Raw genomic sequence first — 24,363 nt, 5'->3', positions numbered from 1 at the left:
TCTCTAAGTATTTAGGGAAGCGTATGATACGTGATCCTAAATACAAGGTTAGGCAGTTTGAACTCTTGTGTTCGACCCAGATATTTCCAGACAGGCAGAGCTACCTACTGACTGTACATCTGAGAAAGTACATCTGAATTATTTCTTCTGGCAAGTATCAAGAGTATGTTAGTGAAATGTGCCTGGATATGGTAGCTTAAGATAGAACTATGCTGGAAATGTTCCTGCAGCTGTTACTTGGAAAACATCTGTGGTACTGTGCACGGGAATTTGTACATCTCTGTTCACGCTAGCGTAAAGCAATTAATCTTGTGAAACGAAGTATAGATTATTATTGGGAAATATGAGAAGGACATTATGCAGCAGTGCACATGAAATGACTGAAGGTAGTTATCGCTTGGAAAGAAAGGAAAAAAATGGAGCATTCCATTTCTGGCACGGGAGATAGAATAAGATCAGCAGACTTTGCGAGACTTCCAGAACTCCCAACTGCTAGTTATTTCACTGAGAATAATCAATCCACTAGACTTGAGGGGTGAAATTTTTTACACTTACAGTCGGAAAAAAACTTCTATCTGTGATAATTTGTGACAGTCTGTGTTTGTATAGTCTGTTAAAGGAAGAATATACAGGTTGACATGACTTCTTATTTACAGTTAATGGTTATTCCTATGCAAAGTATAGAAGACATTGCCCCAAAGAACAATTGCAATTTCAGCAAAAGACATACAAGAAAGTAAACTTAAGAAACCCTGGGAAAGGACAATGAGATGTATTTTCTTCAGAGCACATTAGGTAATTAAGGGATTTTTCATCTCTTGAGGCTTTCAAATTAAGCCTGAGTCATTAGAAGGTGTGCTTACTGCAACGTAATGGCCTGTTGTATTCAAGAACTCAGGCTGGATAATCTATGAAAAGCGAGTGTGTAAGGAGTTGAGAATGTCTTTGGTAACATAGCAGAGAGCGGCACGATAAGAAATGAGGGGCGATATCTGACTGGTGGCCAGAAATTTGTCACTGACTGCTACTGAGGCAGGGTTTCTGCTAATAACCGGTAAGGCGTAAGTTGCGATGTGTGACCCGTCATGTCATGTCCCAGTAGCCATGTATGAGCTCTGTGGTACAGAACATCTATACTTTGCTTTTTCACTTATTTTCTCTCATGACACTTGCATTGCATGATTAAAAAACAGAAATCAAGACGGAAGTATCTTCCTATTGCTTCATGGATGCTTTGTGCAAAGGGTCTTTCGGCCTCCTAGTGTTTAATGCAAATTACATAAAATGGATTTGCACCATGTTAAATCTGAAAATAAATTTAAAGTATCCATTCCCAGTCCTCGTAACTGAATGCCTCCTAGCAAATCATTTTACTCAACAGCTGCCTGGTTCTACACTCAGAAAGGTGACTGCTCTTTTTTTCTTGGTTTAACTTTTAATGACTAATTTAAATTCCATTTATGCAGAATCCCTATGATTTTGAAAATGCTTTCTGAAATTATGCGCAACTACCTTTCTAAAGAAATACTTTTAAAAGCCTTAAGTACATCATTGCCTAGAATTATCTTGTCAATTAAATAAAAGACCCCACTTGACATGTGACAAAAACATACAGTGAATGAAATGCACCTTCCAGTAACAAATCGTTGTTGAAAGAGACCTTTAAGCAAACTGCTAGTTACGTGGTCATGCTTAGACAAGCACAAGGTGATTGAAACATACAGCTTCCTTTCAGACAATTTAACTTGCACTGAAGGCAAATTATTGCCATAAAAGCACTGAAGCACGTTGCTTAGGCATTTGGTGTAATTCTGTTGGCTTCTGAAAGATTCCCTTCGCTGCACAACACTGTCAGTGGGATCACAATCGGGTCTGCATCTTGAGCTGCCATTACAAATACTGCCTGCAACATCTTCCTGCAGAAAATTGATATATGCATCTGATACTGTTATCTAAAAAAGACAGGAAGCAATATTTTAATAGTCTTGAAGATGCAATATAGATTTCTGACAATAGCTGTAATGGAAACCAGTGAGACTGAGCTGGCTCACAGAGGAGCTGCAAGGGGACTAATGCAAAGGGCACCTAAACCCGCCCACCGCAGAAATCATTAATAATAATTGTATTCACTGGGTAAGTTATGAAATGTGCCACAGATCTGGAATCTTTCCTGGTTCCTTCCTTTTTCTCAGCGCACGGTGAGTGGAATTTGAACAAGGCGAGGCAACAACAACCTGTGAGCAATAAAACTGCAAATATTCTTGACGTGGCACTGGTGAAGTCATCCACAAGTGTCTTCCCCTTGTCACCCTCATTACGTGAGGGTTTGCGTGGGTGTGGGGGCCTACTTCCCCCTTGTTCTTCTCATGCTAGAGCCATTTTCAAGGCCTCCAGAATGAGATTTGGTGATGTTACAAAAGTAGGTTGCATTGGACGCTGTGCTTGCAAGCTTGGCAGTTAGCTCCTTGATACCACTCCAGATCTTTTCAGCTCTGTGTAGAGAGAGGTCTTTGTGAAAACACAGGCAGAGAATCAGGCTCACCAAAGAGTGCTGTGCACTCTCCAGCCATTTCCTCGCACTCCGTCAGTATCGGGGATCGGGGATTTCTACGGTTACCAGCATACCGTACAGGGCCATTGCTCAGAGCCACGAAATAATAGAGAGGGACCTAGCCACGGTGTTATTTCTGGAACAAAATCCTTTTGTGTCAGTGAAAATTCTCAAAGAAGACTTGGAATCCCCTTCATGAATCAAGATTTCAGCGCTACAAGCAATTCAATTTTTAGCTGTGTTTTACAAGTTTTATGCCAGCTACTGTACAGGGAATAAGACTATTGTCTAGGAAAGATCTGTTTTCCAATAGACTTTTTGATCTCTCTCTTCTAGTAACCTCATCTTGGGAGTCAAAAGTTAGGTTCCTCTGTTGTCAGAGAGGATTCAGAAATACCTTGTCAGACAGTTTAAGGTCAAAATTACCTCTGACAAAACCAGATGAAATGGGCAGGGAGAAGAACACTGCATTAAAACAGCATAAACTGCATGAAAATGGACCAAATGTTAATTGACGCAGTGAAAATGAAGACCTCAAGTAGTCAGCTTCAGCACTTTGCATCAGCATTTCATCTCTAGGAGTTTTGGTGATCAGCTGTAGTTTTGCCTTCATTATACTAGCAATTTTTGCAATTTAAGTTACACAGACACGCTTCCTCTTCTCCCAGGACTTTGATGTAGCTGTGCTGGTATAGGGGTACTTACACCGATAGAATGGTATAAATGCAGTGGCTTTTTTTTTTTCAGTAAACAAAGTATGTGGTATCAGTACATGGCAGCTTTACACCAGCTTAAATGCATACATAATTTTATGTGTACGCAAATATCTATAATATGTACAAGAATGATAGATGCTTCCTCTAAATACACACTGGAGTTCTAGTGTATATATAACCGGCTCCATATACCAGCAGGGTTCTTTTTATCTGGCCTGTCCCAAAATGCAAGCTGTTTGTGTGAAGGTGCCCTGCAGTCTGCTGCGCAGCTTCGTAAAGATCCCAGTGAACAAACAGCGCTTCCAGGGCTTGCTCTCTGGATGAGTCTTAAAAGCATTTCTGGATACCCGTCAAAAAAACATGTAAACTTTGCCTTTGCAAAACAAAGCAATACACCTAAACTGCCTCGCTGTGCTGTTACCAATTTTCTTGTGTAGGCTAACTTGCGTTTCCCTTTGTGGTGAGCTTCCTATTGTAATGGAAATTCTTCTCACCTAGCCATTAACACTGTTAGAAGCTATTTCTGCACTGGTTTGCCGTACCTTGCAGCAGCAAGGCAAAAATCACCATCTCTGTCCTAAACTTAGTAAGGTTCCATTGATTTGTGTTTGGGTCTTGTCGGCTCAAAGTATTTTCTGCTAAGTATAGCTCCCTTCTCCCGAGCAAACAAGCTAGGTTTCTTTTTTCTGCACCCTCCCTTCCTAATTTCAACAGCTATGTTGAGCTCGGGGTGTGGTCACCGAGACAGACATACGTGCGCTGTCCTTGCTTGTCTCTAGATTTGTTCGTGTTGCCCGCGAACCTTTTCTCCAACACCAACCTCATATTTACATTAATCCTTGATCGGCAAGCCTTGCTCTCCTTCCATCTTTTCGGAGGCACGTAATAAATCTGAATAAATGTATTTATTTATGAATTCTGAATATGACCAACTTCCATGAACACAAGGTGAGTAGTGTGGAATTTACACTCCTCTGTACTGAAGACAGGAGCTGTACCAGTGGGGACATTTACTCCTATGGCTACGAGAGGATCAAATGGCACTCTCCTTTGGGGGCTTCCGTCAGGGAAGCAAGTTTTAAATTCTGGAGGATTTACGAATCATTTCACCTCCTAGACTTGTTCCTTCACAAAGGGCCTGGTGCGGGGAAGCCTGTGCAAAGCCTTCAGTTTTGATAGCTTTCATCACCAGGCGCTGGTCCTACTGCTTCTAAAGCAACATAATCTACAAAATATTTCTCAGATACATATATATATATATGTGTGTGTGTGTATATACTTCTGTATGTAGTCTTTGTATGTGTTTTCTAAGATGTATATTTCTGTTTAGAAATAAAATGTATGTACTGATGTTATTTTATTTGCCTAAAGAGCCTATTTCTACTCCCCTCAGTTAAACAGAAAACACCCAACTGTCAAATCATCCCATTTAATTAAAACAGAGATTTTTTTTTTTTTCATGTGATGCCTCTTAAGGAGTTATGAAAGAATAAGCAGCTCTCAAGGGAGGAAAGGATTCTAGGGCTAATCTCGTTTGATGCAGGCTCTCTTGATGTTTGAACTTTACCCATATTCTCAAATGAGCTTGAATTATGTTTGAAGAAAATCCTAATTCACACATGATCTGTTGTCTCTTCCGTCATTGCAGAAAACAAGGATGTTGACCGAACTAGACACATTTTTTTCCCCCCGATTTAGATGCTAAGTCCTTAATCATCATGTAGCAGCAGTTTGGTCTTATGGGAAGAGAGTCACAACTCTGTGACTTCTGCCTTGCAGTTTTCAGCACTGCTGCTCTCCTGGTCCCGCTGTCCTCCTTACCAGTATAATGGGATAGCAGTGGGGCACTTAGATTAATTAGTGGCTGTAAAGCATGTGGAGCTCTTTGGTTAAGTGGTTCAAAGGAAACTATTGTTCTAAGTGACCCCTATTGTTCTTACCTGGGTGTTCAATTGCCAAGTGGGCAGACTGCTTGTGTCTAGAGTGTTAATTACCGCGTGTCCCTTAATCATGAAGGTTTGTAATCCAATTTCAGTTTGGAAATTCACATGCCACAAGGCCCAATTAACATCTCTGATACCATCACCTGCTAGTCAATACACAGCTATTAGCCATCCGTAAGCATTCCCCATCATTGGCCGTGCGGGCGTGCCAGGGCAAGTTTTGCCAAGCCGTATTGGAAGATAGTTTAGCAAGGCTAGTTAAAATAATACCTATTTAATTTGATGTCATTGGAAAGTGTCACATCACTACAAATATTTTTATTTAGTTTAAAATTTATCTTGCAGAGGTTAAGGCTTCAGTATAAATCTTTGCTTTTATTAGGATCCCAAAAGATTTCAGATGGCTTTTCCTCCATTTTAATTCCCTTTTTTGTGGATGTCACACCAGCCTTCTGGTTCAGTGTTAACTCAAGAATCCCCCCTCAAAAGCTATCGTTACTGTTTCTAAATAATGAGTGCTATAGCATCTGTAGCTAAGGAATTTATAACTTTATTTTCACTTACTGCTTCTGTAGGTTCCCAAAGAATGTCAGGAAGGAATTGCTATTCTGTAAAGCACAGCATGTTACAAAATAGATAAATTGTGTTTTCTTGTAATACGGGAAACACTTCTCATTTCTCCCCCCACATACATACTTCCCTTAATCACAAATAAATGCCACATTGAAAGAAAATTATTCCTTGCGTAAGTGAAGAAAAACCCCACGGATTTTTTTTCCAGACCTTACCATGATTCCTCCTTTGCCCACGACACTTGATTGTTCTGCCAGGTCCAGGCAGCACAGAGAGCAGACAAATTTTCCCTGTTTATAATCCCAAAGCTGATGAGTGCATCACTTATAGTAAGGATCCTTGGGGTCTGAGTGTTTTGTTTTTTTCTCCACACTACTCAGCTCTTTGCAACAGATCAGTTAATTACAGAGGAACAAAGATGGGGCAGGGATCCTTCTCTCCTAACGTAGAAAATGAGCCCTTCTGCTGCAAGGCTGCAGAGAAAACGCTGTTGAGCCATGCTCCTGTAACAGATTCCCCCCGGCCAAATCACATGGTATATGAATGATAATTTTGAAGAGTGTTCTATTAGGTTTAAATTAGTAAAGAGAAAGCACTGTATATGTTCAATTAGATGTCGGAATTAGTGTTTTTAGAATTTGCACACTATGTATTTACAAAATGAACCTTTTTTGCCGCTTAGGTAAACAGAAACTTTATGTTCCACTATGTGGCTTAATACAGCAGTTGGAGGAAGAAGAACATCCATATTCCATCTCTGTGATGGCAGGATACACTTCAGAATGTGGAGAAAAAAAAAGCGGCGACAGCCAAGGGCATTTGGATAACAGAGGATGGAGCTCAGAGCCTCATCCTGTAAACATCACCTAGATGACGCCACTGCAGGGAGTCAGTATGAAGTCAACTCCATTAACAGTAATCATTGTTGTTCAAACTGGAGCAGATCCACAACTCTTGCTTCAGAGCCTAAAACTACTTTTATCCCACAAAAAATCAGTCGGCATGCCCATTTGTTCACTTCGCAGGGATGCTGTCTTTAAGGGTGCTCAGATATATCTGATGGTACCTACGGGAGCGCTGGCCTGTGTCAGGAACATGCTGAGGAAAAGTTGTGCTTGTTTATGGGAATCTAATAGTGCTTGTCATCAAAATAAACTTGAAGAAATTGTTGGCTGTCATCACTGGAATAGCAGACAGGAACTGTGCCTAGAAATAGAGATTGGCATAGCAACATCCCTGACTGTTTTGTAGAGAAGGCGGCTTATTTTTCCAGACTGCGACATTTAATAAACATTTTCTGTTTGTTGAAACTGCAGAACCTCACTAGATCAAACTGAATGCTAATCTGTTCGAGTCGCCACCACAGACTTTTGTCTCCAGTATGTACACATCACGAGTCACTGTGGTTTCATTGGTTTTGTCCTACGACATTTGTTCCTTTGTGTTTGTCCACGAAAAATAGACAGAACATGGAACGCGTTGAAACAGCCCCACAAATCCTCCAGACGATGATTTATTTTGCGAGATCCTGTTTTATCTTGTCATTACGGCTCCGTTCAGCTGCAGGCTGAGCAGCTCTTTGACGCAGCCTCTGACTACGGATCTGGTAGGGGGGTCGATAGCGCAGCTGCCAGCTGTTCGCCTGTTCGCCATCTCCCTTCCACCTGAAGCATCGGGCCTCGGATTCACACTCCGCACAAACTGACGGTGCTTATAAAGAGAACCTTGGAAGCGCACATCCCAGAAGCTCTGAAACACCAGACTCTATGTAAATTTGACTCTTGGTTCGAAGCTTTTAAATGGGGCTTTTAAAGCCTGACAGGCGTCTGGAAACCTCGAGAAACAGCATGAGGAGAAGGGGTTCCACACAGGAACCCCTGAGGAGCCCAGCTACCTCAGGCCACACACACACACACACACACACACACATAACCCTCCCCGGCCTCGGGGCAGCGGGTCACCATTTGTCTTTATCACAACACAAGGGAGCTGTGGGGACCCGAAGTGTTTCTCGGCGGCTTCGCTGGCCTGTGGTGAGCCCCGCCGGGTCCGGCAGCCGTTGCTGCGGAGCCGAGCGACGGTTGGGCTCGGGCCGTTGAGCGCCCCCAGCACGCGACGGCTCCGTCACGGTTGCTAAGGCCCGCAGCTGTAGGCGGGGCAGAGGTAGAACTGGCCCGACCAATCCGGAGAGACCCGCTCTCGTTCGGCGGCCAATCGCTGCCGGTAAACAACACACCCCCACCGAAGGGTGGGGAAGGGGAGGGAGGGGTGTGTGCGTGTGCGTGAAGGGGGGTGGGTTTAGCAGCGGCTGCCGGCCAATCAGCGGCTGGCGGAGCGCGGACCAATCAGGGCGGGGGAGGGTTTGGGCGGACTTTTTAAAACGGGTCACCCGCCGCCGCGGCTCCGCTCCCCCGTCCCTTTAAAGGAGTGATGCGTCTCATCTCGTCTCCCTCCGCCGGGACTTAGCAATCCCGCCGGAGGAGCTCGGTTCCGCCCCGCTTCCCGTCCAGCAGGCGGTGCCGCTCGGCCGTTTGCGTCGCTTCCCGACCTCCGTCCCCTCTCGGTCCACCCCTAGGGTGCGCGGTTGGCCGCGGACTATTTTACTTCACGGCGGCGCCTCACCGGCCGGACCTATCAGGGAGCGCTGCGCGCGGGGCCATCTGCGAGCCGCCAGAACAAAAACAAGGGGGCGGGGCCGCGCCGCCTCCATTTTGATGCGGGGCTGGGGCGGAGGCGGCGGCGGCTGGGGGCCGGGGATGGTGCCGCTGCCTCGGGCATCGCCGTGACTCCCTGGGGGAGGCGAGCGGGGCTCGGCCGCGGGCGGGGGGACGCAGGCGGCCCTGCCTGGATGCGGGGCCAGCGGCGGAGCCGACCCGCGTCGGTGCGGTGAGGGGAGCCGGGCTCGCCCCCCCCCCCCCCCGCCTCCACTTTACCACGGGAGGAACCGAGCGGTGAGGGCCGCGGGGGGGGCCCGGTGCCCCCTCACCACCGCCCCCGGTGAGTGTGTGCCCCCTTGTCGGGTCCCTTTGTTCGCTGTGGGGAGGTTGAGAGGCCTGAGGCGGGGAGGGGGCGGCAGGCGCCCGGCTGCCTTTGTCCGGCGGGGTCGGGGGTGGTGTGTGGTGTGATGGCGGGGGGGGGTTGGGGGCGAGCTGCCAGGTGTTGACGAGGTGTGTCTGCCCTGAAGGGAAAGGATCCGGAGTTGGGGGAGAGAAGATGAGCAGCGAGGCGTTGTGGCTTTTCAAGCAGCTGAACCTCCACCTGGAGCAGGAGGGGCGGTTTCAGCCCCGCGAGAAGGGGCTCAGCCTCATCGAGGGGGCCGCCGAGGTGAGGGGGGGACGGGGAGGGAGGAGGCAGTCTCCTCAGGGCAGGCAATAACGTGTTTTAAAAAAAAAAAAACAACAACTCCGAGGCTGGGAGACGTGCGTTAAGTCCGAAAAGTTAATTTGCTTCCCTGTAAACGCTGCTTGCCTTGTGTTTTAACTCTGCCTTTATCTGTAGTTACTAACATACACTGCATTATCAAAGGACTATGAGCTACAGGGCAAGTAAAATATTTAGGCGTTTAATATTTATTGTTTAAACTTCCAAGTGAACGCAGAACCGAAAGAAGTGTATTATTTTCACCTCCGGAGCTTCATATCACTCTGTTGTACCACTGCGGGAAAGCGGGGATGTCTAGTGAGCAATTAACAAATGGGGAAACGGCTAGCTTTTCATTAGCAAGGTCTAGGGAAATGAAGCTAGAAACACTCAGGGCTTAACAGTAAAAATTAAATTAAGCATAAACATTTCTACCTTAACAACTGGAGTTCCTTACTGAGTTTAGGGCAGGCTTACATTCCTTTGGGTGCTCGTGAGTTTTTTTGGAAAGGGCCTTAATGCTTAACAAACAAAGTTCCTGAAATCAGTCTGCTTGTTTGTTTTGGGAACAGAACATCTGTTGCTTAAATATTGACATGCATGCAGAGAGGAGAATAAGTTGAGTTTGGTCATATCTCTTTCCATAAGGTCAGGAGTCACTGTGTGTGTACGTGCTTGGTAACTATTGTCTTAAAATAACAAGTGGGTACTGGGAAATGTGGTTGTGCTGGGTATTGCACTCAGGATCTGGGTGTAATCCATGTACCTGGGGTGTGTTTTGAGTCTCAAGTATCTAAATTTATTTTTTTTAACTTAAGAGGAAGTATGTAAGGAAAAAATAATTTCTTCCTTTTGACCTAAGTAGAAGGTAACTTAGGGAGTGACTGGTCACCTTCATCACTGCTGCCACTGAATAATTCTGGCTTTGTTTCTCTTGCCATAGAATGAAAATACTCTGTGTCCAAGACAGAGGAATGCCAAGGTGGAAGATCTTTGGAGTCTGACCAACTTTTTTGGTTTTGCAACTGAAACGTTTGTTTTGGCTGTTAACATTCTGGACAGATTCTTGGCTCTTATGAAGGTATTTTGGGGGGAGAGGACCTGCTATCTATAGTGTCAGCTGGGAATACGTTAGCTTCTTGCGAGCTTTCTTGTCTGACAAAAAGGGCAAGATTGTGATCTAGGATGTAACTGTGGCTATTTACCCATTCTATGCTAGCAATGTTTCTGAAGTCCTCCTTTGTAAACCTAAAATTGAGTACAGTTCTTTATGCCTCTAAAGACAAGTAGCAACATGGTTTATTTCCTCTAATAAGTTTGTAGCCTTCACCACCTAGATGTAGAAGACTAGGAACAGAGGAATTGGCGAACAAAGAAAATTGTGTTGCAGCCTGTTTCTAGGTACTGTGTTAAAGCTTAGCTTGCTGCTGGAACTAATACCAAACAATCATTTCCTGGATGTTTTTCTTTTCGTATTTCTGCTGCTTTATGGCAGACAATTTGAACCTAAACCAGTTATCCATTGTTAAGTTGGCAGAAAAAATAGTTACATCACTTCTCTGGTCTGACTGTCCTTGAGGTTGCACGAAATGTTATGCTGTTCCATAGGAGAGAATAGCAGAGGTAGGAGCAAGTTGTGGAGGGATAGGACTGCCTGAAACAGGCTCAGGCCGGATTTGAATAGACTTGAAATGAGGGTGAATGAGCACTGCCGCTTGGAGAAGCTGGGTATTACAGTTCTCACTGCAATAAATTTATTGTGTAGTGATGTGGAACAATTTCAATAGAGGGTGCTCAGCTGTCGAACTTGATTTTGTCTGACTTGGGTATGGCAGATTGATACTGCTTTATTGGCCTCTGCCACGTGTATTTTCTGAAACTTAAGTGATGAAACTAATTATGACTAGGCGAGGTGTATGAGTTGACTGACATCAGGTCTAGTTGAGAAAAGCAGATCTCTTTCCATGGAACTATGAATATTCAAAACAGCTCACCTAGGCCGGGTGAGCTGTTGGTGTTGCTGTTTAAGCATGGTGTTCCGGGGGGGGGAAGTATTCATAGTGCTTCCTTGTATTTTTAGGTGAAACCGAAGCATTTGTCTTGCATTGGAGTTTGTTGTTTCCAGCTGGCTGCCCGAGTAGTCGAAGAAGAATGCAATATTCCATCTGCTCATGAGATCATCCGGATCAGCCAATGTAAATGCACTGTGTCTGACCTGAAACGGATGGAAAAGATAATTTCAGAAAAGTTGCACTTTGAATTTAAAGCTACTACTGCCTTAACCTTCTTGCACTTGTACCATACTATTGTACTCTGTCATACCTCAGAAAGGTGAGTTGAGCTGCGTGTTGTTGGTGGTCTATGTGTTTGCTAAGCCCTTTTTATCTTCATTTGCCTTTTAAATGATTATGGCATTGGCTGTAGAGGAGGCAGCTCCTTAGTTTTTAGCTCCTGACAAGTGAATCCTTGTCGATAAACATGCATTTCTCTTGGGTGTCTTACAGGAAAGAAGTATTGAATCTTGACAAATTGGAAGCACAGCTAAAAGCTTGCAACTGCCGTCTCGTCTTTTCTAAAGCAAAAGTAAGTAGAAGTAGCTTTCTTTGACTTCTGAATAGGTTTTGGTTCATGTTATGTTGAGCGGTGTTTTTTGTCCTTCTAGCCCTCTGTCTTGGCCTTGTGCCTTCTCACTCTAGAAGTTCAGACTTTGAAATCTGTTGAGCTGTTTGAGATCCTTCTGCGTGTTCAAAAGCATTCTAAGGTAAATATTTTCTGTGGATTGTTTTTGCAGTTGTTGGGACTGGTGCAGTTAATGATGTACAAGGTTACATTTAAGGGGCCCCTGCTGTCAGTATACAATCTTCGCAGGTACTGTTTGGCATCAGCTGAAACAAGCAATGAAAGGGGTCTTTAAGCATCTGTCTGCAACTCTTGTAACTATCACTGTTTCATTGGTAGAATGCCAAATGCAAAAAAACCTGTTGCTTAGAGAATGGGGTCAGGTAGTCATTTTGCACTGGCACATCTTGGCAGCTGCCTGGCAAACCAAAGGATTATGGTTTAAAAAAACTAGCTTAAACGTAGAAAATCAGAAGAAATGCTGACCTAATGCCTACAGAATACATGCTTTAACAAGCACCTGATTTAACTTGTACAGTTCTAGCTGTATGTTCTAGAGAAACTTGCAGTCGGTTCGTAGGACGACTATGACCGCTGGGCTGGTTATTCTTTTTGTCTGAATAGCTTAATACTGGATTTTTTAGCTGCTAGCTGCATGCTGTATCAGTTGATGCTCTAGAACAAGCTTTTCACTCTCATAGTCAAATTCAACTAATTCAGTTTCTTGAGGGGTAGACGTAGTTCCTTAAAGTATGAGATTATTCTATTTTAAAATGCAATAATCTCGGTTTCACTTTTCCTTTGGAAGTGATAATGAAAATGTTAACAGCAACTGACAGGCAAACTGTCAACTTAACTGAAACTTCAACATGGACATTTCTAGGAGGTGTATAGGAGTTCATCTTCAAAAGCAGCCCAACTGTGACAAAGGTATCACAGTGATGACTCACTTGTATTTTGACCGATACTTTTTCAAGTCTTTTTCTGAGAAGGTAGAGGGAGGGGTTATCTTTAGAGCCTGTGTGTAATAGACTAAATAGGTTCATTTTTTTCTTCTCAGATAAGTGATAGTGACCTACTTTACTGGAGGGAGCTGGTCTCGAAATGCCTAGCAGATTATTCTTCTCCTGAATGTTGCAAGCCCGATCATAAAAAGCTAGTTTGGATTGTTTCAAGACGTACAGCCCAGAACCTACAAAACAGTTACTACAGTGTTCCCGAGTTGCCAACGATACCAGAGGGTGGATGTTTCAATGAAAGCGAGAGGTTGGTAAAACTTAGACCAGGTGGTTAATTTGTTGGGAATTCTCATTTTATGGAAAAGTTAATGTCAACTCTGTATAACTAGGCTAATTCACTACTACTTGGAAAAAAAATAATCCGCTAGCTTTGAAAATACTGAACATGTTAAACAGAAGGAAAAAAAGGGGAACTGTCACTGTGGTGTTCAAAAAGTACAAGTGCTTTGCGGGGGGGGGGGGGTGGGAAACGGGACGGACATTCCTTTTTTTTTTAAGGCAGGGAGGCTTATAAAGCATTTAAGTCTTCTCAAGTAATTTATGTTTGATATCTTGAATGCTGGCTTCTTGGTTGGTAGGAGATTTTTGGCATTAGAAGTAAGGAAATTGTGCCTTATGATTTAAGCTTTAGTACTGAGAAGTGTTTAGATCTGGGATGTTATACTGGGAACAGAGAAGGGTGCAAGAAAAAACGGGATTGAGGAATTGCCACCTTCAAGGAGTTGTGCTTTGTTTAAATTACATTTCCTGCTGTTCTTTCCTAGTGAAGACTCCTCTGAAGATATGAGCAGTGGAGAAGAAAGCCTTAGCAGTTCTCCTCCGAGTGATCTGGAAGCCACCTTCTTCTTTGAACTCAAACCTAAAACAAAGTGGCCAGCTCTTAGCTGTCGGTCGTAGGGTTAAGTCTTGATTGTATTAGGTTCAGGTTACTAATGCACCATGGAGTCTTTTGGCAATAATGAGGTGGTAATCTGTAAACTGTATTAATGCAAGAATTGCTGTGGTATATCAATGCTTTGAATGCCTGCCTTGGTTTTTTTTGTTGTTGTAATTCTAAGGAACTAAAAAAAATCCCCTTTAGGTCCCCAGTTCAGCAAAGAAGTTCATGTATAGTTCTGTTGTTAACAAGCATAAATGTAGTCCTGTACCTGGTGGTCCAAAATGCTTAGCAGCTAAACACATTAGCAGTGTGCCCTGGCAGCAATGAAGGCTGACGGCGTACTGGGCTGTGTTAACAGGAGCATAGCTGATAGATTTAGGGAAGTAGGTTTTTTTTTCCTCCCTTTATTTGGCATTCATTCTCATCTGCAACAGCGTCCAGTTTTGGGCTCAAGGCATTAATCAACTTGTGCAAGTCCACCAGGAAGCTGCCAAGATGGTTAAGGGTTTTGGGGCACAGGACCTGTGAGGAGAGGTTAAGCGAAATGAGCTTATTCAGTGGCACAGTGGCCTTTGGGGGGAAAATGGAATGGAACCAGCAGCCTTTTGGTATCTAAGAGGAGGTTGCTGAGGAGGAGGTTCTTTCAAGGTTTTGTTTGAGAAGTATGGAGCAAGAACGAGAGGCTTTCTTTAAATCAAAATGTGAATTTCTCAGTTAATGGAAGAAGTTTGCTCCATGGGGACCATCAAGCATGGGAGTGGACCAAGAGGGGCTGTGCAGTCTTTGTCCTGGGAGATTCTCAGGATTCAACATAACAAAACCCTGAGTGTGGTTTGAATTCGTCGTTGACTTTGCTTTGAGCAGGAGGTTGGACTAGAGTCCCCTTGAGGGCACCTCCACTCTTCAGTGCTTTGGGATTAGATCAGATGGGCTGAGTAGGTTATATGGCGTGGTATGTGTACATAGTACCAGGCTGAAATGATTTCCTGTCAAATGGGCCAAATACTGCAACTGCTTTAACATTTTACATGCTGTGGTCCTTTTCAGCAGGATTTTGAGTTGTATACTCCAAGTAGATTTTTTTTTTAAAGCTTGGTTTCTATAAGCTTCAGGAATCCCTATTTCACAACAGGAGTATGCATGGCAAGAAGGAGATTTCTGGTCAAGGCTAGTTTTCACTAAAGGGTAGTATAAAGTGTGTGGCAGGGAGTTACTTCATATTTTCTGCAATACAGATGTTTTCACACTGAAATTCACATGGTATACTTCAGTGTGTTTTAAATCTTAACTGTTAACATGTGAATCCATACTATTAGCTTAGACTTATTAACACGGTAAATCTTGATAAGTCTACATTCCTTTTAATATTTAACCCTTGTAGTTGTTTTTCAGTATATTCATGTTATTGATTGAGTCATAATCAGACTTGTTTGCATGCTTACGTAAAGCAGTTAGTGCAGGAAGAGTTGATATTATGCAGTAATATCAGGTAAATGTGATGTTGATGAAGTAGTTAATGTAATGGTTTTTTCCGAACTTTTTTATTGAAGCACAAATTGAAGTATGATTGTGTTTCTCTGTATCGAGAACATGGCTAGGTAGGAAGCGGACTAATTAGCTCAGAATAATGGTGTGAAGTGTGTTGGTGCCAAAGTAGAAATGAAGGAGCAAACAAGCTAGAGGCTGTTTTGTAGATGCAAGCATTGTTTTAGAATGGTAAGAGAGGTGCCGTAAGTTCATAACTGTTATGTGATTTAAGTTTTATAAAAATACAAAAAGTTTACAAAAATGTATATAAAAATGTAAATTAAAAAATGTACAGAAAAAATTTAAAACAAAAAATGAGCAGAAAATACTGTATTTTTTTACCTTGTATGTAACTTTTTGTAGGTATGTTGCATGTAGATAGTAATTTATTGTGTACTCTGTATGATATAAATACTGTACATCTGAAGACTTCTTACCGCAAGTTGCTGTGCCTGGAAGCTCACTTCTGAAATGGAGTACTTTGGCTGCAGGTAACAAACCTACTCAGTCTTGTTTCAGTTGAGAACAAAAATAAACCAAGTGCTGTGTTTGTTAACTGATGTGAGTTAATGGTTGGTTACTCGAAGCTTTTGCCTTGTTTTTTTTTTTTTGGCTGTATAGCTTATATGGTACTGCAGCTGTGTTCCAAGTTCCCCAGAAGTTCTAGTAAGCAGTTTGCGAGGAAAAAAAAGAGACTTCTGTGTCGGTTGCTACTGGATGTGAATCTCTTCTCAGCTTTGCTCCTGTCAGTTTCAGAAGCTAGTGTGAGGTATCCTCTGCTAATCACCCAGCTGCAGCTGGGCTCTGTCATGCTGGGCTGAGTGTTGTGAATGGAGCATTTGTACATCTGGCAAATGGGAGCTCCTGCTAGTGGTTAATTTCGGGGTCATTACAGGCTAAGTGTTCTGGGGTTTGCTGGGTTTGGGGCTGATGCTGTTCCCAGTCTTCGAAGTAAAATCTGGTCTCGGGATGTGTCTGCATCTTGGCAATCCAAAACAATCACGATACCTGCTCAGATGCAAACCTGAGCTAGTTTCCTTCTCGTCTCATCCTGCCTGTGTCTTGCCAGTGTATTTCCAAGTCGTGCTTATGTTGTAAAAATTAAGGACTAAGGGGCATGTAACTGGTTCTTGCCAGAAAGATCTGAGCACTGGAAAGACTGCAAGAGGGAGCCCGGACCTGCTGAGATGGCTGTAAACATCATCATAGACCTATTGCACTTTGTAGCTTGATAGAGATCTGCCCTCTTTCTGTGCGTTTTTTTTCTTTTTTCTTGTGCAAGGGATGGAGAGAGAGAAATGGCAAAGGTGCTCTCTCTGCCAGGTCAGCCTGTCTTCCAGCTCTGGCCATTGCTGCTGCGAAGGGAAATCCTGCCTCGGATGTCCTGACATGGGGACTGTGTGTGTATGCGGGGCCTGGGAATGAACGGGGTGCTGTGAGGCTGACAGTGAGTGCTGTCACTCATTGGCAGGGAGCATGTGTTGGAAGAATAGGGTCACTGCTGCTGTTAAAATAATCCTCTTGAGTGCAATAACATTCAGTTTTTTCTTTATGGCCTTCATAGCTACTTTTTCTAGATAGAGGAACACGCTACAAGGCTTCTGACTTCCCACATGCGACAGATGAGGGATGGACACTTGATATTACTAACGGTTCTCTGTGAAGTTCCCTTCTGTCTAATAACTCATGTGTACCACAATGTCAGTCATATAAAGGAACAGTTCGTCTTCGAAACGCACGCTGTAATGTTTTAAGAGCAATGGCTTCCTTGCTGTCTGTTGTGACCGCTTTGAACATGAAAGCTGCTGCAGCAAAGATGTTGAGCTTCTACTTCAAAGGTGCTCACTCGGGTCACTTCAGTACAGCAACCACCTCGCTCAGGAGTCGACAGATGATGCGTGTGCTGCGTAGGTGGGCTGTTAGGAAGGTAGGAAGCCATGGGCAATGTCCCCGGGTTTACTAACAGCTTGTGAGATTAATCTGTTTAATAAAGCTTGAGGTGTACCATTCAGCCCCTTTCAAGTTTGTCCCAGCATGAAAAGACGTTTGCTTGCAAGAACGTTGTTCAGGCTTACTTCTGTGGTTTGATAATTTAGGCTCGACTTTGATTTTGCCGGGTCAGATAGCTGGGTATCCCTCAAAGGAGGTTTGCCTGGCTTTGTTCAAAGAATGCGGCTTTTGGTGGTTGGCTTGTTTTTAATAGCAGAGGTGTGCATGGCTTTTAAATACTGTTTCGGGCTTTCTTGTACCACGAGGTGAAACTTCGAACGCTTGCAGTCTCAAGAGTTTAAATATGTGCTCATTTTCATAACTGCCTTGTCAGTAAGACTGGTTTGGGTGGAGGCTGAGGGGGCTGAAAGGGAATGTTTTTGTGGGGGAGACATCTCCTGGGAGAGCTCCTGGCTGTATGGTTTCTGTATGAGCTCTGGGGTGTCACTCCCTGTGTTTTTCTGAGATAGCGTGTTGCCTAACCTATGTAAGAGTGTAGCGTGGATGGTTCACATGGGTCTAGATGAGCCCTGGTTTCTAAGAGGATCTTGAGATGTTATCGTACTGCTCACCTGCTCTCCTGTGGCTGAACTGGGCTGCAAGGGATCAGCAGTGGAACCACTTTTGTTCCTAGTGAATTGTCATTCCATAATTAAATCATGATGATGGCCTTTTAAATGTGAAACTTGACTTCTTCGCCACTTGGTTACATAGCAAGTGACATGAAGCAATAAAATATTTCAGCATAAATCCATCGGTGTGTTCAGGCCCTGGTCTTTAACAGCTCCTTTTTTTTTTTCCTGGTGGAATAAGTATTATGTTTCTGTTGGCCAGTGCTTAGAGCAGGCTCTGTGCTTGACTGTAGCGTGAAAGGTTGGACCACACAAATGGTCAAATGGTTGATCTAAAGGACGGCGCTGCTTCACAATTTCATACTGGTTTTTTTGCTTGCTTGTGAAGGGGCTGGACTAATCAGTGAAGGCCTTATTCTTGTGATACCAGTCAGCTATCAGGGCTTTGAAGCTCAGCGAAATGTGAATCAGTAGATACTGGGGCAAGACCAGAAATCAGCTTCTGCAGTTTCCAGTTCAATGTAGGTTGCGTAGGGCCTTTAACAAAGGACAATTATCTGTTTCCATTTCCAAACAACTTCTAACTCACAGCTGCTGTCTTGAGCTCCCTAAAAACTTGGGGTATGTGAAACACATGACTTGCAAGAGATTTTAAGGATGTACTCCAGGGACCTGTAAAGCGTGCTTCGCTAGCGTACGTGCTTGGAGACCAAAATCTGTTTTGCTGTGCATGAGTTGGTGGATGTGTTTGCACATGAGCAGCAGTTCCACCATCACTGGGGAGAGGCTGGGCAGGAGAGAGAAATAGGAGTGGATGTGTCAGTACAGCGAAGCAAAGCCTGTGCTGGGTCTTCTTGTTTAACTGAACTGCAAACAGCAAAAGGCATCGTTTTGACTTCAGGTCTCCTCTGTCGGGTTTTGAGTTGGTGCTCTGAATTTATGTTGCGTAAAAGGTTTTCTGGAAAGGAGTTAGAATATAGATGAGGTAACATCTAACATATGTGCTGACAAAACTGCCATTACTAACTAGCTTTTTCACAAAACGGCCACTGTTTTTGCTCAAGCGGAGTGCCAGGTAGTTTAAACCGAGAGTAGTTAGTGGTGGAGATAAGCATGGAAGTCATCAGTTGGGACAGCTGAGAGAAACTGCATATAATAATAAAATGTCATAGACTAGAAGATGTTAGCCAGCTCTGACTATGGTCTCTGCCGACTACACATCATATGAGCAGACGGTCAGCATTATTTTACAATACATGTTGTAACTGTGGTGTGTCACATTGCCTTACTTCATGGCTTAAACGTGTAAGCGTCTGGTGTAGTGCATATACTAAAAGGAGAAAGTTGCCATAACAACTGAAAGAAATCAATTAGAGTAATAAGCAATTAAAATCTCATCCTTAGTGTTGCATAAACATAGCATTTTGCTCATGAATTATTAGTAATCTTGCCTCTAGACCTGTATGTTCTGTTCCTGATTTGCAGTCTCAACAATTTTTGAATTAATGAAGCATTTAATTTCTCCTTCAAAGAGTGCTGGTGGGGTTTTTTTTGGCTGCGGCAAGTACGTCTTCATCAGAGAGACGTGAACGCTATTAAAACATCTAAATGAAGGAAGCATTCCTGATGGGATTTCCAGAGCACTCGGCGCTGGCTTCATTCCCACCCACTGAAGGCAATGGGAGGACTAGCCTATGGTGAGAAATTTTGTCCTGGACCTAGAAAGGCAAATGCAACCCTTTCCCCTGTCACACGCTTTCTCCTTGACCTTCTGTGTATTTCTGAACCTCTCGCTTCCTTTGTTCCCCCTCAAGTAGAACAAAGATAGGAACGGCTCCTTACTGTCGTTCTCAGCTGTCCAGGATAAATCGGCTGAAAACGGAGAACGACATAGCTGTTGTGGAAAAGCGGGATGCGTAACGGCCCGTGAGAAAATAGGGCTTGCGGGCTTTGGTGGGAATGGAGCTAGGCCACCTGTTTCTTCCCGGCGGGGCATTTCCTATAAAAAGATGTGCCCGGACAGGGATTCGGGCTCAAATGTAACATCGCCTTTGCTAGCATGGTGGGACCAGCTTTATGACCGGTTGATGACATCCCCCGTCTGCCCCAGTTGCTGTGGGAGGAGGTATTCAGCATTTTCCAAGCAGAGATGCCCTCTGTTTGCTGGGAATGCCCTGTGCTGTGCCTTGAAGGGTCCCGTTTCTCTAACAGCCTCCTGCGTGCACCTAGAGCTTCGCCCCCCGTGCCTTACACGTGGGTACGTGGAGCGAGCTGAAAAGAGTCGCAGTCGTGCAAGTTACGCAAGGGTGGAAATGCGACATCTCTGTTTACTTTGCGAGGGCCTGTATGCTTGTTCTCTGAGGATTTCATGTAGCTGTGGGTGAAATGTTTCAAAGGTTAGAGTTGAATTTATAATCCCAAGTCTCCAAGGAACTTGGGAAAACATTAGTGTGGTCTAAATAGCAGTCCTCTGTACAGTGACTGAGCCAGGGATCTGGGAAGTCTTTTTCATCGGTAGCTCAATTATTAACTGTGTTAAGAAGCAAAAGGACTCGGGGTGATCCCTGGTTTTGGCTTGCTGTCCTGCCAAGATTACAAAGGTCGGTAGCCCCATGGTCTGTGCCGCGGATGACCAGCCCCTCGGTGCGGTTTACGTGCCAGCTCCTTGCCCAAGACATTGGCACGGTGTCAGGCAAATAGGAGGGGAAAGCTGTTCTGTGACGAAGAGCAAAGTAGCGTGCTCCTTCCTCGCGGTGTCAGGAGAGCGAAGGGACGCTGCAGGTCCCAGCCGATGCTCCCGCGGCAGCTGCCTGCTGTCCCTCACTAAACCGTGCTGTAAGCAGCAATTTTGGTGTGTTGCTCATGAGACCGAGACATCCCCTTCTTGGAATGCCACTTATCAAATTCAGCAGCGCTGTCTTACCAGAGGCACTATCCAGAGCTCATCTGTCTGATGCCTTTTGCTTTTCTAAGCTTTTGTTGTTCCATTAAATGTAATCCTGCCACCTCTATCCTCTCTGGGCAATCGGGAAAAGCCACGCACTCAATGCTGTAAATGCAACACGAGCTACTTATATCAGCTGCGAAATCAGATGTGGCTCCGTTGAAGGAATTTGGGTTTGTGTGGTTCTCAGGATGTGTGCTTTGATCAGTTACCTCCACAGCCTTACCGTTGCCACTGGAATAGCTGTTGTAGTAGTCTTACAAGCCCAAGTCAGGGATTCACTCTTGCACCCCAAACTTTCTCATTCCACATTAGTTCTCAGGGTGTTGTTAAAGAAAACAACACCGAGCAAGCGATGGTGATGACACAGACTCCCCTGATCTGTATGCATGTATGCCGTGTGGCTCGTAATGCTTATGAGAACACGGATTTCTGTTGTGATGTAAAAAACCTTTGCACCTTATCCTGCTGAGGATGCGCAGTCATAGAACATCTCAAATGTTTGTTCATAGTTAGCTGAGTGCTAGACAGCTATTAAGTATATTTATCATTTAGATGGGAGATACCTTTGCCCCAGGTATGTTAGCCGGGGGAACGTTCTCTGAAAATAAACCCTGGTGTGAACATTTGGCGTGAGGGGTGGCTTCCATCTGGGGGTCTGGGTCCTGGGATTTTCTTATCTGGATGAACAGAGCATATCTCACGGACTTGCTCGAAAGTATGGTTAGAAATCAGTACCATTTTTTTTCCTCCACAACTTTTTCCAAACAAGATAGCTGTAGTATTAATATTGGGACTGTACTAAAAACATTTTTTCTTTGGTTTTACTTTCCTGTTGCTTGCTATTAAGGCTGATTTTGGGTAACTGGCAAAGACTGAGGCATTCTGGTTTTATGGGCAGCCTATGGCCTATTAAAGTGTGTACCATGCCTTAAATATCCAAGTGGGGGGAAATGCACTTCCATTCTTCTTTCACATGGTTTGGTTAAGGAGCTGATAAAAGACAAGGGTCAGCGCAGAAGAGAGCTCTTCCAGTGATGAGCACAACACTGAGGCTTTCTGGTTTGCAGTGAGATGGTGCAGAAAATGATTGAATACTGCTGATCTTCCACAAGTTTCTAACAGGAACAGACCTTGCCCCCTTCTTTGGCAGCCTGTGGGATTACTTTGGTTTTCTAGAGGAGGGTTTGAGAGGCAGGGGGGTTGGATTTGTCTTTCCACTGTACAGATATACACCTTTGCACTCATAAAAAGGAAGAGGGAAGGAGAAGGAATACTGTGCTAAGTCTTGGACCTTGCTTAAAACATCTTTGTTTATATACCAGTTGTGTACTGATACAGTCACTGCTCGCAGGTAAGTTTCCTAAGGCTGTGGCTGTGGTTTTCTAGAGAAGGGCCCATCTTCTTTGCTGTCATCCATGGCTGTTAAGGGTACGCGGTTTCCTACAGGCTGGAAAGGTTGGTTAAAGTGTTTGACTGGCATAAAGATGATATGGGCTGCATTCCTAGCCTTGTCTTGGGTTTTCAGCGTGACTTTTGAGTAGCTACTGTCCCACCCTATAGAAATTTAGCTAACCGTTGTCCCATTTTCAAAACTAGGATGGTAAGTCTCTTCCTATCTTGTTTGTGTGCTTGGCGTGTTACTGCAGTGAAGCAAGTGCTGTGCACTTATTTGCTGTGTATGTGGTGTATCTTATTTCCATTTGCATATAGCAGTCTCACCTGGTATCTTCGGATACAGCTAAATACAAAGGATCACTATAATTAAGGGGTGTTTTGTTGGCTATAATAGTGTCTGGGTTCTTATCCTCTCGTCTACTAGCTGATTTAATAAACAACTTACCCGTGGTGGTAGTTTAGCACTCTTCTCAGATCTCCAGGATGAATACGGATTAATTCCTTCCAGAGGAATAACAGCAGCTTTAACTTACACTGGTGTATAATCTCAGTGCCTCTGCTTCTCTTATTTCTTCAAGTCACCTGGCAGCAACACTTGACTCCTGAGTGCCTACAGTCAAGTGTAATCCTTCAGCTTTTCCTTTCCGGACTGATTTAGCATCAGAGCTCGTAGTCCACAGCTTCTGGTTACGTGTCACTGTGCGTTCTCCGGCATTTCCCTCTTCCACCTTTCAGTTCCTCCAGCAAGGTGCTCCTGGAGGCAAAAATCTCAATCCGGGTGGACATTTATGCTCACTGGCCCAGAGTCTTCAGCCAGATTCAGCTACCAAAGACCTCAGGAGCCGGGGTTAGTGCTGGGTTTTGTCGCCTGCTTTCTTTCTTCTCCAGGGACTATTTCAGCACTCCTAGGACTTCAGGACCCGAGAGAAAAAAAAAAAAATCAGTAACAGCTGCCTGCGGGCTTAACAGGGCCAAGGCTGCTGCTCAGCTCAACTAGGTTTTATGGTAACATGGTTCTCAGGGTGCAGCGGGCAGCTTTCACTCAGCAGGGGATTTGGCCCGGGATGTTTGCTGATAAGCTTTGATCTTGCCAGGCCATAGTTACAAAGCAGAAAAACCATTGGATCTTGGATGCGTAGTTGAAGAAAAAGCAGGCAGTTAACCTGTCTCCTGATCAGAGAACGGGACTGTAGAAAGTGGGGACCTTTTTATTCCTACTTCACCGATCACATAGGCTGCTGGCAGCTGCACGTGCAGCAAGCACCTATTCACAAAGGTAAATTTGGGGACTTAGATGCAATTAAGCAGGAAGCGGGACCAGCTGTTCCTGTGCAGAGTGCTGCTATTCAATGTCTGGGTTTAGAAAACACTTCTTTAGGATACCACCTCTCTTTTCCTCAACGAACCACTTCGGATCCCTCTCTTTAGTCTCTCCAAAAAGACCATGTCTGTCTGAGACAGTGACTGCAAATGGCTCAGCTGTGTCCTATTAGTTCCTTTAGGGGGGATGTTTAGTTGCAGAGGCTGCCGGATCTGTGCAATTCTACAGACGTGCCCTGCTATGAAAAGCAATCAACGCATCTCGGGGCCTGAAGGAAAGAGAAAGCGGCGGCTGCAGCTCCAAGAGCACCGTGCTGGAGTATCAGGAGAGGTGGGGAGAAGCGTGAGCCACCAGTGTGAATCTATCGAGGGCGTGAGCAGTGCGGAAAGCCTTTCTCTGCAAATCGGAGAAAGTTCTCGGTAGTCAGTGCTTCAAAGTGCCCTTGGAATGAGAAGGAAGCCTGGTGGCCTTCTCAGGAGTTTACAGAGGCTGATGCTGGAGTTAGAAAAGTTGGACTGTGGCAGGAACAAGGGTAAACCGATGCTGCAGCCCACAAAGAGGCATCTGAGGTGACTTTGCCAGGTATGCCCTGAGGGGGAGCCAGGGTCACTTGCTGCTGCTTTTTGCCATTTCCTACCGTCACTTTCAGAGCAGCAGGTTCCTGTACAGGTGGGGACAGCATTCCCTCTCTCCCAATGACATAGCACTGAATTAAGGTGTAAAATCTCTCAATCCTTTCATTCTTTACCCTTTTAATGTTGGAAGATGAGACAAACAAATTCCCTCAGCCCCCCCCTTTCCTAGAATTCATCTCTCTGCCCTGGGCAGGATCTTCAGCCAGCCTTCTGGTTAGAGCACTGCTCTTCAAATGCAAATAGTGAGCTGTGTTTGTGTCTAAATGAGCCCCAGTGACACTGTTAAATTTCATAGGGCTGCACTTTCCCCAGGTGC

At 44.4% G+C, this 24,363-nt stretch overlaps 1 protein-coding gene across 1 annotated transcript; it reads left to right on the top strand.

The window, feature by feature from the left end:
- The first annotated feature begins 8,506 nt into the window (after window positions 1–8,506).
- On the top strand, window positions 8,507–15,748 carry CCNG2 (cyclin G2). The gene is made up of 8 exons (XM_075038777.1): window positions 8,507–8,780; window positions 8,968–9,107; window positions 10,087–10,224; window positions 11,224–11,474; window positions 11,648–11,726; window positions 11,806–11,904; window positions 12,823–13,028; window positions 13,546–15,748. Exons 2-8 carry the CDS (start codon window positions 8,997–8,999, stop codon window positions 13,676–13,678), a joined length of 1,017 nt encoding a protein of 338 aa, XP_074894878.1. The 5' UTR covers window positions 8,507–8,780; window positions 8,968–8,996; the 3' UTR covers window positions 13,679–15,748.
- Window positions 15,749–24,363: the final 8,615 nt, after the last annotated feature.

This window comes from Buteo buteo, chromosome 1 (assembly GCF_964188355.1).
Source record: "Buteo buteo chromosome 1, bButBut1.hap1.1, whole genome shotgun sequence".
Classification (NCBI taxonomy): domain Eukaryota; kingdom Metazoa; phylum Chordata; class Aves; order Accipitriformes; family Accipitridae; genus Buteo; species Buteo buteo.
This window is presented reverse-complemented; position numbering and strand designations above follow the sequence as displayed.